Genomic DNA, 17163 nt, shown 5'->3' with positions numbered 1-17163 from the left:
TGTAGTAAGTAATGTATGGTGTTTTAGCACACTGTCATTTGTATACATTATTGTGGTGCTCTTACTTTGATTTACTATATTTAGACACACTTTTAAATGGATTTAATATTTTTGGATAAACTTTTAGAATTAATAACTCCAAAATAAAAAAAAAATTATATATATATATATATATATATATATATATCTCTATCTCCTTTGATAATCAGGGCCTTAGTCTTCAGTTCATCTTATATAGCAGGGACCACTTTTAATTAAAGGGACACTATAGTCACCTGAACAACTTTAGCTTAATGAAGCAGTTTTGGTGTATAGAACATGCCCCTGCAGCCTCACTGCTCAATCCTCTGCCATTTAGGAGTTAAATCCCTTTGTTTATGAACCCTAGTCACACCTCCCTGCATGTGACTTGCACAGCCTTCCATAAACACTTCCTGTAAAGAGAGCCCTATTTAGGCTTTCTTTATTGCAAGTTCTGTTTAATTAAGATTTTCGAATCCCCTGCTATGTTAATAGCTTGCTAGACCCTGCAAGAGCCTCCTGTATGTGATTAAAGTTCAATTTAGAGATCGAGATACAATTATTTAAGGTAAATTACATCTGTTTGAAAGTGAAACCAGTTTGGTGATTTACCTCCTAAATGACAGTGATTTGAGCAGTGAAATTGCACGATAATGATCTATACACTAAAACTGCTTTATTTAGCTAAAGTAATTTAGGTGACTATAGTGTTCCTTTAAATATTGTTGACATTTCTGAGTGGGTGGTGTAAAGAATAAGAAGGTTAAATGCAGTTGTCATTAATGAAAGTACAAAACAGGAACATCACATTTTTATCAACGTATTACATAATTCAATAATAAGAACTGATATTCATAACTATATAAAATTAGAATTAGAAAGTGCATTACTCCATAAAAGTATCAAAAAAAATTAGTAATTTAACAATATACCTGTAATTGTATTTCCTTGAATTTTCTTATTAGGATTTTCATTTTTTTCTGACACTTTTCATACTCAGATTGCAACTATAAGAAAAAAAATGGGAATATTTAGCAAAATAAACAAGGAAAGCAGTCATCAATAAATGAGCAAGCATCAGTGAGGCGATGCACTGAAAAGTGGTATGAATTGATATGCATGTATTACCAAATAATACACAAAAACAGACTACAAGTATCATTTTTTTTATTTTCATTAATAGAAATAGAAAAAAGGCGTGCTGCTTTTTCAAGCCCTCCTTTCTAACCCAGTCCAGACTTTCTGTGGATGTCCAATCACAGACTTCACACTGCAGCTAAAATGAAAAGTATTTCCAAGATTTGAGTTTAGCTCCACTGAGATAAAGTACCAGGAAGTAACAGGACAGGGGGTCTGATTGTCAACAGGGTGTTAACAAGGTTAATTTATAGAAGTGCCAATTTTTATTAATCTGCACCTTTTCTTTTTTCCCCATTTACAAAGAGAACACACTTCAAACATTAAGCACCTCTGCAAGCTGGTGTGTCCCGTTAACATCCTCCTCAGAAGAAATGACCAGAATAATACCACTATTCTCCAGACTGTTTTAGTGTTTACTGGTTCATCGACTTTTTCCTTTAGAAAGTTATAATTTATTTTACCCATTTAAAATGGTCTATACAAGCTCAGATGGAATATTACTTGGCATCCTGTCAGGTATTTAACATTTTAAAAAAATTCCTATACCACAGTTAGCTAAAAAAATTTAACCACTAGAAACAGATCTCTTAAGTCAGGTATCACAAAAAAAGGGAGTAATAATCAATAAATAGTTCACACAATCATCATGGATTTCTGAAATTAAACTGCCACTTGAAAAGTACTCCATGAGAGAGCTTGCAGGTTGAGAAACTGGATTTCAGATACATACATCATTGAACGAAGCTTCTTTTGCAGCAACTTCTTCTGTAATAATCTCCTCATATAAGTCAAGGCAGTCCCTTGAAGGTGTGCTGGATTCTGGAAGTTCTCCTGAAAAAAAAAATTCTTTGTTACTTTTTGCCAACAAATAAAAAAATAATAATAATTAAAATAGCACTTAGCAAAAAGAAAAGTGGCTAAGAAACTTGCTTCATAAAGAAGCAGCGGGACACAATGCATATCGGCAGCAACAGCTGCGATCTGTCAGCTCTACATCTCTGTGACGGTAGTAAATTATATCACCGTCCAGTATTCCCTTTTTCCCCAATAGCAGAATAATAATAATCCACAGGAATAAATATCGCCGGTATCGCCAAATAATCCACACGAGCCAAAGCTTAATTCTGGAACAAGACTGATTTACTGGAAGCAACAGGCATTCAATTTATACAGTAACAGACTCCTCCTCTAGGCCAGGCTAGATAATTGAGTTTCAGCAACATACTAAACTCAATTATCTGCTGGCCAGAAACATTACAATTTTCAACATTTTTAGAAAAGTACTTTCTGCATAACATAGAAATATATAAACCACATCCCTGGGTAGCTGAGGATACTGGGAGTCACATATCCAAATTTTACGAAAATCCGTTTGGTAGTTTCCGTGTCACATCGTGTGGAAGTTTGACCGGCTCGCCACGTGGTGATATCTGATTTAGAGTTCCATGAAATCAGTAGCAAGAGCCGGTCTCCGTTCGCGCAGAATTACACGAAAACTACCATAGGTATGTTGCAGCTGGTTACATAAAAGTGCTCCCCTCGTTCGATAGATTAAAACTCCCGAACGCCGGTTTGATACTATGAGTGGAAATAGGTCAGACGGGACTTCCATAATGACCGGACGTTCGAGTGATTGCCATGCCGAAAACCGTTCCAGGCAATCCACGAGTAAGTCCTGCTGGCCGCATTCGGCAGATTTAAGATGGCCGCCATTCTTTTGTTCTCGACACGTGTTTGTATGCCGAATGGCGGCCACCTAGAAGCACTCAATTAAGTTGCGTTTTATGTGTGATTACTCAGTGTTCCAAATTCTGATTGCTACCCAGGGTGGTCTCCGTTCGGTAGAACGAATACATTTCCCGAACACAATTAAAACGAAACGTTCAAGGTAGTTAAAGAGCAGGGAGAGGACACAACCGAATGAACACAGGGAAATCCTTTACAATGGCCCCCCCTTTTCTCCCTGCTCCGGCAGACCCAGTTGGCCCTTTCCTGGTGCAGTAGGGTTGGCGGGAAATCAGTGGTTTAGTCTGATGCCAGGTCAGTTTGGCATGACAGTCCGTCTGCGTTCCCCGTTTTGCATGCCTGGGCGATAATGGATAGTAAAGTCATAGGGTTGTAGGGCAAGGCTCCAGCGCAGCAAACGGGCATTGTCCCCTGAGATCCGGTTGAGCCAGATCAAGGGATTGCGGTCAGTGATGAGGGTGAAGGCACGGCCATAGAGATAGGGAGTGAGTTTTTTGAGGGCGCAGACCAATGCTATTATTGGCATAGAAACCAGATTGGCTTTCGGGTGGTCTCCCTTCTTACCTACCCTTTGACATATCTCGCACGTCTGGCAATACGCCCGGATGTCGTCGGATACCCCAGGCCAGAAGTAGTTCTGGGTTACCCAATGTAACATCCTGTGTATTCCCATGTGCCATGTTAATTCTGAATAACTCCTGCCGGTATTTCTGTGGGACTACCAGCTGACGTTTTTGCCAGGGCCCGGGTGCGTTGAACCGTGTCTCGTGAGCCTGTATAAACGGCCATTCTCACAGATTAACTGCTCCTTCTCTAACCCTCCGTGTCCTCCCTTAGCTTTTTCCCTGTACTTTGTGAGTGAGGGGGTCTCTGGCTACTTCCCTCCCAAAGTCCTCCGGGGTATTCCAGGGAAGGGGCTCTACGGTCAGGGGTAGAGTAGGTTGGCTTACCTGGGCCTCAGTAGGAGGTGGATGGCTCTCGGCAGCATGACTTTGAGCTCTGGTGGTTACCGCTTGAGCCTCGTGAGGGGGTGTTGATACAAAAAGCAGAAGTTAGAGGACCAATATCATTGCCCAACACGACTTCGGAGGGTAATTCTTTCATCAACCCCACTTGGACATTGCCAGCTCCAGCGCCCCAGTCCAGATGCACTTGTGCGGTAGGAATCCGATACACTGCCCCCCTGCCACTCTCACAGCAATATATTTCCCCGGTCTTTCAGAATTATCAATAAGATGCCGTTGAACTAGGGTAATGGTAGCACCACTGTCCCTTAGGCCCCGTGCTGTCTTCCCGTTGACCATTACCAGCTGACAATGGTGTCTTCGATTGTCAGTTATGGTAGACTGGACTAGAAGAGCTTCATATAGGGTGCCCAGGGGTTCCTCACGACTCCGCTCCTTGGCGTCCCAGGCAGATGGTACCGGATAATCCACGCAATGGGCCGCTGCTTGGGGTTGATGGAATCAAGGGCGAGTCAAATTGGACCTGGGGGCTTCCAGTGGGCAATTGTTATGAAGATGACCCACTTGGTTACATCGGAAGCAGCGTGGTTCGTTGCCAGCCTGACGTGGGTAGCGAGGGTTGGAGGCTACCGGCCGGCTGGGGGCTTGGTATCTGGTTACTGGTGGGTTTGATGGTACTGCCGGTCGGAGGGGTTGGACCCGTGTGGTCTTACGAGTATCCGCATACTCATCCACTAGCTTGGCATCCTCCGGTAAGGAGAGGGGTCTGCGGTCTCTCACCCAGTCTTTGAGATCTGTCTGGATGTGGTCTTAGAACTGCTCCAGGAGTATTAACTGTAGGATGTCATCCGCTGTGGTAGCCTTGCTACTGTTGACCCAATTGGATGGAGACAGTTGTAACTGGCCGGCCCATTCTGCATAGGAATCCTTGTCTGTTTTGCGTGAGTCCCTGAACTTTTGGCGGCATGTCTCCGGGATCACCGCGTACCGAGCCAGGAGTGCCTCTTTAACCCTTGCGTAGCTGTGAATCTCCTGCTCTGGTACTGCCCAGAAAGCATCGGCGGCTTTGCCTGACAACTTCCCAGCCAATATTGAAACCCACTCGTCTGCAGCCACTCTGTGCAGGTTACACTGTCGCTCAAAATCTGCTAGATAGCTATCAATCTCTCAGTCCTTCTCATTAAAAGCTTTAAAGGCACTGAAAGGAATCTTCCTTGTGTCTGCTGTGCTGTGCTCTCCGCTTGGGGAACCTGCTGCTGCCCGCTGGGTTTCAGCCCACTTCATCTGCAGCTCTATTTCCCTCTTTTGTTTCGCCTCTTCTGCTACAATGTTCATTACCTGTAGAACAATGTCAGCCGTTGGGTTCAGACTGAACCATGCTAATCTCTCCCGAATCTCCCTGTTTGGCGATTTATTTTTCCGAATCGCCGGTGTCTCCATCTCCCGAACGGTCGGTGTTGCTGCAACCAAGTTCTCCCGGTCTAGCTCCATTAACTCAGCAATAAGGACCCGCTTGATTTTGTTGCTAGCAATCCTTCCACGAACCTCCAACAGTTCCTTTAACGTGTTTCGTTTAAGCAGTGTGTACCAGCCTTCCAGTCACTGTCCCCAGTGTCTGCTTGGATTCTTGGTGCAGGAAAAAAAGGAAAATCCCACCGCTGTCAACCAGTTGTGAAGGTAGTAAATTATATCACTGTCCAGTATTCCCTTTTTCCCAATAGCAGAATAATAACAATAATCCACAGGGATAAATATCGCTGGTATCGCCGAATAATCCACACATGAGCCAAAGCTTAATGCTAGAACAAGACTGATTTACTGGAAGCAACAGGCATTCAATTTATACAGTAACACACTCCTCCTCTGGGCCAGGCTAGATAATTGAGTTTCAGCAACATACTAAACTCAATTATGTGCTGGCCAGAAACATTACAATTTTCAACATTTTTAGAAAAGTACTTTCTGCATAACATAGAAATATATACCCACAACCCTGGGTAGCTGAGGATACTGGGAGTCCCATATCCAAATTTCACAAAAATCAGTTCGGTAGTTTCCGTGTGGCATCGTGTGGAAGTTTGACCGGCTCGCCATGTGGTGGTATCCGATTTAGAGTTCCATAAAATCAGGAGCAAGAGCCGGTCTCCATTCGCGCAGAATTACACGAAAACCACCATAGGTATGTTGCGGCTGGTTACATGAGAGTGCTTCCCTCGTTTGGTAGATTAAAACTCCGGTTTGATACTATGAGTGGAAATAGGTCAGACTGGACTTCCATAATGACCGGACGTTCGTGTGATTGCCATGCCGAAAACAGTTCCAGGCAATCCACGAGTAAGTCCAGCTGGCCGCATTTAAGAGATTAAAGATGGCCGCCATCCTTTGTTCACGCCACGTGTTCGCATGCCAAATGGCGGCCACCTAGAAGCACTACCGGGTGGTCTCTGTTCGGTAGAACGAATACATTTCCCGAACACATAAGTAAAACGAAACGTTCAAAAGGTAGTTAAAGAGCAGGGAGAGGACACAACCGAATGAACCAAGGTGAATACAGGGAAATCCTTTACAATCTCTTATGAGAAGTACTCTTACTACTTCAAGAACATTTCAAAGTTTGTTAAATAGGAAACCCCCCACCACCTCTTCCATCAGCTGTCTGCTTGACAGGAGGAGGTGCTACTTCAGGATATAAAAAGTGCTAATTTCTCTGAACTTTTAAAAAAGAATGCAGAGATTATAAAGAGTTTATCCCTAAAGCACTTTTGTAAGATAAAATTGTTTAGGGTACTATACTGCCCATTTAGGCACCATTCTGCCAGCTTAACTGCCCCACAATTTAAAAGACACACTAAAAAAAAAAACATACGGTAATATCATAATGTAATAGACTGTCCCTGCAGTTTTACGAAATGCAAGTTTAATTTCTGAGAGGACAATGCTTACATTTCCAAGTCATCATGCCTCTACCAGTTGTCAGAGAGCCACTAGAGGAACATCTTAGTGAAGACTTTCAACAATTAAATGTCTTCATCATAACGCCAGAGAAGCTCTGTCTTTGCCCAAGATCATCACTGATGATCTCACAGTAGAAAGAGCAACTCCTGCAGTGAGACTAGGACAAAGCTGAATTAAAAAAAAAGTTTTTCCATTTTAATTCAGGGGGTGTCAATCTAATCTTTATATATTTAATCAGGAACAGAGTTCCTTTGATATTTTAAGGAGATCATTGATTAAATCTGTATACAGTAACTTGCAAAAACTGTGCCATATCATACCTTATATGCAAGAGCAAATGTCATAAAAGAAGCTTTTGTGTGCACCCAATATGTTTTTATGACATGCACTTTTATTTTTAGTGAGAAAGAGTCAAGACTCCAAGAATTCCAACTGCTATCTGCCCTACTACAGACTGGTTGCCTCACCTGTTGACAGTGTTTAATAAAATCTTATTAAAGCAGCCTTATATATTTTTTTTCCTTTCATTTTTGGTTGTCCTTTCCTTCGGGCCACCAGTACCTTAATAATTATACTTCCTTTCCTTTTCTTTTTTTTTCTTCTTTGTGTCGCATCTCAATATCTGGGTATATATCATTAGGTATACAAAACTGTATTCCTAGCTCTAGTCTTTCCTTTGCGACCCCCCCACCAGGTGATTGAAGTGTTAAAAACTCTTTACTCAATCCAAGCTCCCTCAGTCCTGCATTGATTTCCTTGTCCAGTAAATACTGATATGTTATGCTGATGGGGGAAGCGAATGCGTATGAGCAGCAAATGCTGGGCGCATTAGACCTTACGCATAGAAAATTACTGAATCAATGCTTTCCCATTGGGATTTTGAAGATGCTGGATGTCCTCATGCAAAGGACCTCATGGGGGATGTCCAACTCCATAAGAGTGCAGGGAGTGCCCCTAGAGGTTGTCTTAACCCTGCAATGTAAACATTTACATTGATTTACATTGTAGGGTTAAGGGGACAGAGACACTGCATTCAGGCCACTTCAATGAGGTGAAGTGGTCTGGGTGCCTACAGTGTCCCTTTAATAGTATCCACATGTGCATACAAAGCTTATTCTTGTCAGAAATGTTCAGTATACTTGACAAAACCAGTGTTAAACTGTAGTATACTACAAACAAACTAAATAAATACACATAGATAATCAATATTTCTTGAATATATACTCCTGATTCCCTTGCCCAACTAGTACCAGAAATGTATAATGCCTACCTGAAAATGTTGTATCCAATCCATCGTATATATCCAGGGAACTGGCCTCACTTTTTGCTGGAGAGCCTGAATAAAAAAAATAAAAATAATATTGATGATTTATTTTAAAGGGTTAGCGCAACCTCTATGACCACTTCTGCTTTTAGAAGTGGTCAAGGAGAATGCAATCAGCATGTGCAGTGCTGTTAGCGTGCCTGCAAATAGAAGCCTATAGGACTGTGTGGCTCTGATGCACACAGTGTAAGTAAAAGCCACAGATCTAATTTTTCCCTCACCTAGATCATTCCAGCCATCAAAGCCATCTCACCTATTTATCCATTATTCAATAAGCATGTCTTAGTCCCCCTTCTGCACCTTAAGACCCACATTCCATCCCTCTTTGCCCTACTCTTTGATTGACGCAATCGCTGAACACGAGGTACGTTAATGCTTCTCTGTGAGAAGGTTTGAATGGACCATAACCTAGAAGGCAATGACGCAGCATTGACATATAAGAAGGTGTGGAAAAGATTGGAAGAACTTGGCTGGGCACTGAGTTCCAGGTAAGATTTATAGGATTTTAAATAGGTTATGGAGTAAAAAAAAAAAAAATTAAGAATGAACACTTCTTGTAATATACGATTGTAGATACGATTTATTTGAAGATATTAAACACTTTACAGCCGCTTTACTACCTCTGGACCTGGAAAATTGGTCCAATTCTGTTACTGTGGCCTAAAACATTTGAATTCACTGACGTCTGGTCTTGTTAAAAACCACAAGATGAAATTGTTGGGATTTAAATGGGAACTGCAACTTTAAGGAATATCAGAGTTGGAATAAAAGCAGAGCTGGAGTTTGAATCCCAATTTAAAGTATTTTGGAATAAAACTTTCAATATTCTTGTCCAATTCCCGATTTTGGGAATAACTCTGTTAGGGTTAATCACTACAACAGTCAATGGTCCATACTTGACAAGGAAGGAAACTGTAAATTGTCAAAGATGAACTGGTGGAGACTATGCAGATTCTTATTCCACCATTTTTAAAGTGCCTTTGTTCGGACACTTGTGCTGTTTACACACAGAAGTGTCAGTGGAAACCTCTCACTGTTTGGCAACAACACCTTAATTTTCTAAATCAGTCTTTAGCTCTTCTGGCTTCATCTGCCAGGAGCTGTGAGAGGATAAAATGTTGTCTATAAATGATCCTCATAGATCTTCCATACGTGCTCTAAAATAACATTGTAATTGAATGCGCATCACATTACATAATAAAAAACAAAATAAAGGTGCGCTGTGTCTTTAAGACCCAATTATCTAAAGTGCCAAATGTGCAATGTGTAATAAAGTGCAAAAATTTGAAGGTGCACTTTAAGTGTTAAACAAGATTATACATACATATATACGTCCTCTCCAATCGCAGTAAACATGTAAAAGGGAGAGACAAAAAACAATAATAGTGTAAATCTATTTTAAAAAATTCCTTAATGTGGTATTTCTACAAAATTTTCACTCACAAGGATAGAGCAGTAATAGCCTGCTCTAACTGTATCAGCTTCTTCTGATATTTCCTTTCCAAAGAAAAAGACTGCACGGACAAATAAAATCGATTTCATATATTTTAATGAAATCGGAATGAGCTACAGCGGCGAAAGAACAGCGACGGATTATTAAGGGACTTTGTCGACACCCCGAAGTTTATACAACCTATTCCGTTGGACTTTTCGTTGCATAAAGAGGAAGGTGAGGTACTTGTGCGAAAGCTGGGCATTAAAATATATGAAATCGATTATATTTGTCCGTGCAGTCTTTTTCCTTGGAAAGGAAATATCAGAAGAAGCTGATACAGTTAGAGCAGGCTATTACTGCTCTATCCTTGTGAGTGAAAATTTTGTAGAAATACCACATTAAGGAATTTTTTAAAATAGATTTACACTATTATTGTTTTTTGTCTCTCCCTTTTACATGTTTACTGCGATTGGAGAGGACGTATATATGTATGTATAATCTTGTTTAACACTTAAAGTGCACCTTCAAATTTTTGCACTTTATTACACATTGCACATTTGGCACTTTAGATAATTGGGTCTTAAAGACACAGCGCACCTTTATTTTGTTTTTTTTTGTATTGTAAGAGTGTTGTGTTGGAGCTTTACACTTTATAAGGTGCAGCTATTTCTATGGTATATATTTCCTGATATTTGTATTTAGATTTTAAGACAACTTTTACTAGCGCCTATTTTTACTTGTTTTTTGGTATATATATCACATTACATAATGCCTATTCCCATTAGCCATCGCTCCCAAATAACAGCACTGCGCTTTGCAAAACATCATCATGTCTATATGACAAAATAACCCCTAATTTGCCTTATGCCAACACTTTCTTCCAGACAATTACCCCCTCCCTCCAAACACCAAAAAAAAAATGGGAAGAAGTAGTCAGAGTTAGATCAAGTTTTCTATACCAATCACTAGGAATACAGTCCCTTTATTAGTATAGAAGCACAAATAGATTCCAACCCCACTCACACAATACTTACTACAAACATCAAAAAAACTAATCATGTCAAGGTCTTCGTTTGTGTTACATTTTTCTGCCATTTTGCAGGCTTACATCTCCAACTGCATGAAGAAGAAAAAAATAAAAATATTACATTTAAATTAGTAGGGCAGCACATGCAGTATTTATATACATCCAATTCTTTCTATAGAGAGTCATATGGGTTCTATGGGACATGCCCACAATAACTGCTCTGTGCCAATAGAAAGCTTCTACGGCTTTCAGTACTCACTGATTGGCAGCAGGGTGAAATTTGAATTTCAATTGAAATCAGCACTTCTAAAATTAGTCAAAGGGAGCACTCTGTTAACCCGTACAGCAATGCAACAAGAGGTATAACCACATACTGACTGAATCCCAGTACAGTCGGTATGTGGTTATGGTGCCCATATCCCATTACAGTCGGTATGTGGTTATGGTGCCATATCCCAGTACAGTCGGTATGTGGTTATGGTGCCATATCCCATTAGTCGGTATGTGGTTATGGTGCCATATCCCATTACAGTCGGTATGTGGTTATGGTGCCATATCCCATTACAGTCGGTATGTGGTTATGGTGCCATATCCCATTACAGTCGGTATGTTGTTTTGGTACCACATCCCGGTACAGTCGGTATGTTGTTTTGGTACCACATCCCGGTACAGTCGGTATGCGGTTATGGTAACATATCCCGGTACAGTCGGTATACGTTATGGTACCATATCCCGGTACAGTCGGTATGCGGTTATGCTGCCATATCCCGGCACAGTCGGTATGCGGTTATGCTGCCATATCCCGGCACAGTCGGTATGCGGTTATGCTGCCATATCCCGGCACAGTCGGTATGTGGTTATGCTGCCATATCCCGGCACAGTCGGTATGTGGTTATGCTGCCATATCCAGGCACAAGTCGGTGTGTGGTTATCATACAGCACAGTCGGTGTGTGGTTATTATACAGCACAGTCGGTGTGTGGTTATTATACAGCACAGTCGGTGTGTGGTTATCATACAGCACAGTCGGTGTGTGGTTATTATACAGCACAGTCGGTGTGTGGTTATCATACAGCACAGTCGGTGTGTGGTTATCATACAGCACAGTCGGTGTGTGGTTATCATACAGCACAGTCGGTGTGTGGTTATCATACAGCACAGTCGGTGTGTGGTTATCATACAGCACAGTCGGTGTGTGGTTATCATACAGCACAGTCGGTGTGTGGTTATCATACAGCACAGTCGGTGTGTGGTTATCATACAGCACAGTCGGTGTGTGGTTATCATACAGCACAGTCGGTGTGTGGTTATCATACAGCACAGTCGGTGTGTGGTTATTATACAGCACAGTCGGTGTGTGGTTATTATACAGCACAGTCGGTGTGTGGTTATCATACAGCACAGTCGGTGTGTGGTTATCATACAGCACAGTCGGTGTGTGGTTATTATACAGCACAGTCGGTGTGTGGTTATTATACAGCACAGTCGGTGTGTGGTTATTATACAGCACAGTCGGTGTGTGGTTATTATACAGCACAGTCGGTGTGTGGTTATTATACAGCACAGTCGGTGTGTGGTTATTATACAGCACAGTCGGTGTGTGGTTATCATACAGCACAGTCGGTGTGTGGTTATGGTGGTTATTATAGAGCCCAGTCGGTATGTGGTTATGGTGGTTATTATAGAGCCCAGTCGGTATGTGGTTATGGTGGTTATTATAGAGCCCAGTCGGTATGTGGTTATGGTGGTTATTATAGAGCCCAGTCGGTATGTGGTTATGGTGGTTATTATAGAGCCCAGTCGGTATGTGGTTATGGTGGTTATTATAGAGCCCAGTCGGTGTGTGGTTATTATACATAGCTCTCCCATGATCCATTACAGGGCCTCCCATCCCCTCACCAGCTCCTCCCCTAGGCCTGGATTCCCCGTTCCGGCCCAGGTCCACCACCTGCAAAACGAACTTCTCCAACGTGCCGCCTCCTCCCGCACACCGGTCCCGGGACAGCGAGGAAACCGGGGGTCCGCCACTGGAACCCCGACAACTCCGACAATACTCCGACTCTCCAATCACCGGCCGCGCTCTGACGGCGCGCGCGACGTCACCAGCCCCCGCCCTTCTTACTATCAGTTTGGCGGGAAGTCTTGTCTAGAGCAGCTCCAGCTCGGTGGAGGAAAGGCGGTCACTGGGGGCCGGGTACACACCGTGTGTCAGTGTAACATATGGCAATGTCTGGTGTCCTGAGCACCTCCACTGCCTGCATAGTATAAGCTGGATTACTGAGTGGATTCCCGAGGGTTTATTTCATTGTAGAGGACTGAAAACCAGATTGTTTTGCTTTGATAGTCTGGCTCCTTCTAGATTGGTGTTTTCGGTTAAATGTAAACATTGCCTTTCTGGTGTAGTGGTTTTGCTGTTTATTATCCCTTTAACAAGTCAATCTAGGTACCATAATCACTACATGACAATTCAGTGGGCATGGTGCAATGAGACTCTTGGGCAATTACATGACAATGCAGTGGGCATGGTGCAAGGAGACTCTTGGGCAATTACATGACAATGAAGTGGTTATGGTGCAAGGAGACCCTTGGGCAATTACATGACAATGAAGTGGTTATGGTGCAAGGAGACCCTTGGGCAATTACATGACAATGAAGTGGTTATGGTGCAAGGAGACCCTTGGGCAATTACATGACAATGAAGTGGTTATGGTGCAAGGAGACCCTTGGGCAATTACATGACAATGAAGTGGTTATGGTGCAAGGAGACCCTTGGGTGATTACATGACAATGCAGTGGTTATGGTGCAAGGAGACTCTTGGGCAGATGATTTTCAAGTGGTCTGACTGTAAACAGACACCCTTAGGCTGACCTACAAATTAACCCCTTAACACCGCAGCCAAATGTACAAGTTGTGAACGAAACAAAACGTAAACAAAACCTGGCATTTGCGCTATATGTCTGTCCAACCGTAATTCACCTCTTTCATATTAAATGCACCCCCCCTTATTATATATCATTTTATTCAGGGGAAACAGGGCTTTCATTTAATATCAAATATTTGGCTATGAAACATAATTTAATATGAAAAAAATTGGAGAAAATAAGATTTTTTTTGATTTTTTTCGTTCTTCATGACATTTTAACTGTCAATGTCATAATACTGTTTGCTTTTACTGCAATAAAATACACATATTTGTATTCAGCAAAGTCTCACGTGTAAAACAGTACCCCCTATGTACAGGTTTTATGGTGTTTTGGGAAGTTACAGGGTCAAATATAGCGTGTTACATTTGAAATTGAAATTCGCCAGATTGGTTACGTTGCCTTTGAGACTGTATAGTAGCCCAGGAAATAAATTTACACCCATAATGGCATACCATTTGCAATAGTAGACGACCCAAGGTATTGCAAATAAGCGATGTCCAGTCTTTTTTAGTAGCCATTTGGTCACAAACACTGGCCAAAGTTAGCGTTTGTATTTGTTTGTGTGTGAAAAATGCAAAAAACGCCAATTTTGGCCAGTGTTTGTGACTAAGTGGCTACTAAAAAAGACTGGACATACCCCATTTGCAATACCTTTGGTTGTCTACTATTGCAAATGGTATGCCATCATAGGGGTAATTTTCATTCTTGGGCTACCATAGGGTCATAAAGGCAACGTAAGCAATCTGGCGAATTTTAATGTGAAAAAAATTAAACACAAGCCTTATATTTGACGCTGTAATTTTTGAAAACACCATAAAACCTGTACATGAGGGGTACTGTTGTACTCAGGAGACTTCGCTGAACACAAATATTTGTGTTTCAAAACAGTAAAAAGTATTGCAGCAATAATATCGTCCCTGTAAGTGCTGTTTGTGCGTGAAAAATGCAAAAAACGTCACTTTTACTGGCGATATCATGGTTGTAATACATTTTACTGTTTTGAAACACTAATATTTGTGTTCAGCGAAGTCTCCCGAGTAAAACAGTACCCCCCATGTACAGGTTTTATGGTGTCTTGGAAAGTTATAGGGTTAAATATAGTGCTAGCAAATTAAATTCCCTATACTTTCGGCATGGGTGGTCAGGCAGGTCCCGCTAATTGTAATTAATTAGGATACCTAATTATGTAAAATTATTACATAAATATATGTGTAGAATTAATATATGTATATATATACATATGTGTATATATACGTATATATATATATATTTTTTTTAATATTTTTATTTATATATAGGTATATATATAGTGATATATACGTATATATTTATGTATATAGATATATATATTATTTCGTTATAAGTGTATTTTGATATAAATATATATATATTAATATCAGAATACAGTTAGAACGAAATAAAACACATCTATATATTTTTTAATATTTTATTTTTAATTATTTTTTTTATTTAATTTTTTTACGTATTTACATATTAATTTTTTTTATATTATTTATAAATATATATATAACAATAATTATATATATATTTAATCAGTATCAGTCTACGTGTAATTTGATATTAATATATATATATAATTATATATATATTAATATTAAAATACACCTAGACGGTGTATGTGTGTGTATGTATATGTGTATATATATACTTAGATCATATATATATAATATATATATATATGATCTAAGTATATAATTTATTTATTTTTACACTGTTTTAAACATTTTTTATTTGATTTTCAGCCAGCAGGGGGACCAACTGTCATAACAGTTGGTCCCCCTGCTGGCAATGCAGCAGGCAGCTATACCGGCCATGTGATTGTGAGGTCCTCGCAAGGACCTCACTCTCACATGGCCGGGAGGGCTCCTGGAGGGCGGACGTGCCGCGGGGGGCTCCCTGGGAGTCCCCCGAACCGCGATCGCCGGCGTGGGACCGCCAGCGACCGGGTAAGTTACTAAAAAACGGAGGGCGTACTATTACGTCCGGCGGCGTTTAGAGCCGCTTTTAAAAGGACGTAATAGTACGCCCTCCGGACTTAAGGGGTTAATGTAACAAAGCATCATAACATCAGCACACTGCATCCTGAGGGCCACATAGTGCCTTTAGGATGTCCGTGGGAGAGCTGCTTACACCTGTTTTACCACAAAGAACAGTTAAAGGAACACTATAGTCACCTAAATTACTTTAGCTAAATAAAGCAGTTTTAGTGTATAGATCATTCCACTGCAATTTCACTGCTCAATTCACTCATTTAGGAGTTAAATCACTTTGTTTCTGTTTATGCAGCTAGCCACACCTCCCCTGGCTATGATTGACAGAGCCTGCATGAAAAGAAAACCTGGTTTCACTTTCAAACAGATGTAATTTACCTTAAATAATTGTATCTCAATCTCTAAATTGAACTTTAATCACATACAGGAGGCTGTTGCAGGGTCTAGCAAGCTATTAACATAGCAGGGGATAATAAAATCTTAATTAAACAGAACTTGCAATAAAGAAAGCCTAGGAAGTGTTTATGGAAGGCTGTGCAAGTCACATGCAGGGAGGTGTGACTAGGGTTGTTCATAAACAAAGGGATTTAACTCCTTAATGGCAGAGGGTTGAGCAGTGAGGCTGCAGGGGCATGTTCTATACACCAAAACTGCTTTATTAAGCTAAAGTTGTTCAGGTGACTATAGTGTCCCTTTAAAGGAGATCTGTCACTTTTGGGGGTCATTACATATTTTACAAAAACACAGAAACTGACACCTGATATTGGTCCCGTAGCCAAGGGGTGCAGAGGAGGTGAGTTTTATTTACCTCTGGCTGTCCATTGTGGCCACGGCCATCTTCATGTTGCTGGGGTCTCCGGATGCTGGCGGTTCATGTGCCTGAATCCAATTTAGTGCTGTACTCTTGCGCATGGGTGAGAGTACACTCCTTAGGTTTATGGAGGGTCCCATCTCATATTACAATTTGTATTAGGCAGCAGGCCCGGACTGGCCATCGGGCAAATGCCCGGTGGGCCGCGATGGCCGTGGGGCCGAGGCCGGCAGGGAGATCACAGGATCTCCCCTGCCGGTCTATGCAGGGCCGGCACTATCCGAGCGCCGACCCCGCTGTTTTCAATGATGGGCCGGTGGGGAGATCAAAGATCTCCCTCACCGGCCCACATAGAGAATATTCCGGCCGCCAGCCATGGCAACGACCGGATCTCGCGAGAAAGAACTCTAGCCCGCAGGCTAGAGTTCACTCACCCACCGGACCACCAGGGATAGATACCCTCCCAGATACCACCATGCCGGTCCCCCCCTCCCAGGCTAAAAGGTAAGAAGGGGGGGGGGGGGACATAATGCCTACTTTTTTTTTTTTTTTTTTTTATCTACCCCCCAAACACACACAATCCATTCTAACATGTATACACAGCACTCTCACACACACATCACACACACCATTCTCACACACACATCACACACAGCACTCTCACACACACCACTCTCACACCCATCATCCACAGCACTTTCACACTCAGCACTCTCACACATCACACTCAGCACTCTCACACACAGCACTCTCTCACACACACATCACACAGGGCACTCTCACACACAGCACACACACATCAC

At 41.6% G+C, this 17163-nt stretch overlaps 1 protein-coding gene across 1 annotated transcript in view; it reads right to left on the bottom strand.

The window, feature by feature from the left end:
* Nucleotides 1-12641, bottom strand: part of CASP8AP2 (caspase 8 associated protein 2) — a 45599-nt gene extending 32958 nt beyond the window's left edge. Inside the window, exons 1-5 of the mRNA XM_063441800.1 lie at nt 12512-12641; nt 10621-10702; nt 8098-8163; nt 1892-1992; nt 954-1028 (exon numbers count right to left, since the gene is read on the bottom strand). Coding sequence (XP_063297870.1) covers nt 954-1028; nt 1892-1992; nt 8098-8163; nt 10621-10681 — 303 coding nt within the window. The 5' untranslated portion in view covers nt 10682-10702; nt 12512-12641. The remainder of the gene's footprint in view (nt 1-953; nt 1029-1891; nt 1993-8097; nt 8164-10620; nt 10703-12511) is intronic.
* Between the last annotated feature and the right edge of the window lie 4522 nt (nt 12642-17163).

The sequence above is a fragment of the Pelobates fuscus genome, chromosome 2, assembly GCF_036172605.1.
Source record: "Pelobates fuscus isolate aPelFus1 chromosome 2, aPelFus1.pri, whole genome shotgun sequence".
NCBI lineage: Eukaryota > Metazoa > Chordata > Amphibia > Anura > Pelobatidae > Pelobates > Pelobates fuscus.
Note: the sequence above shows the minus strand (reverse complement) of the source record. Positions and strands in the feature narration are given on the sequence as shown.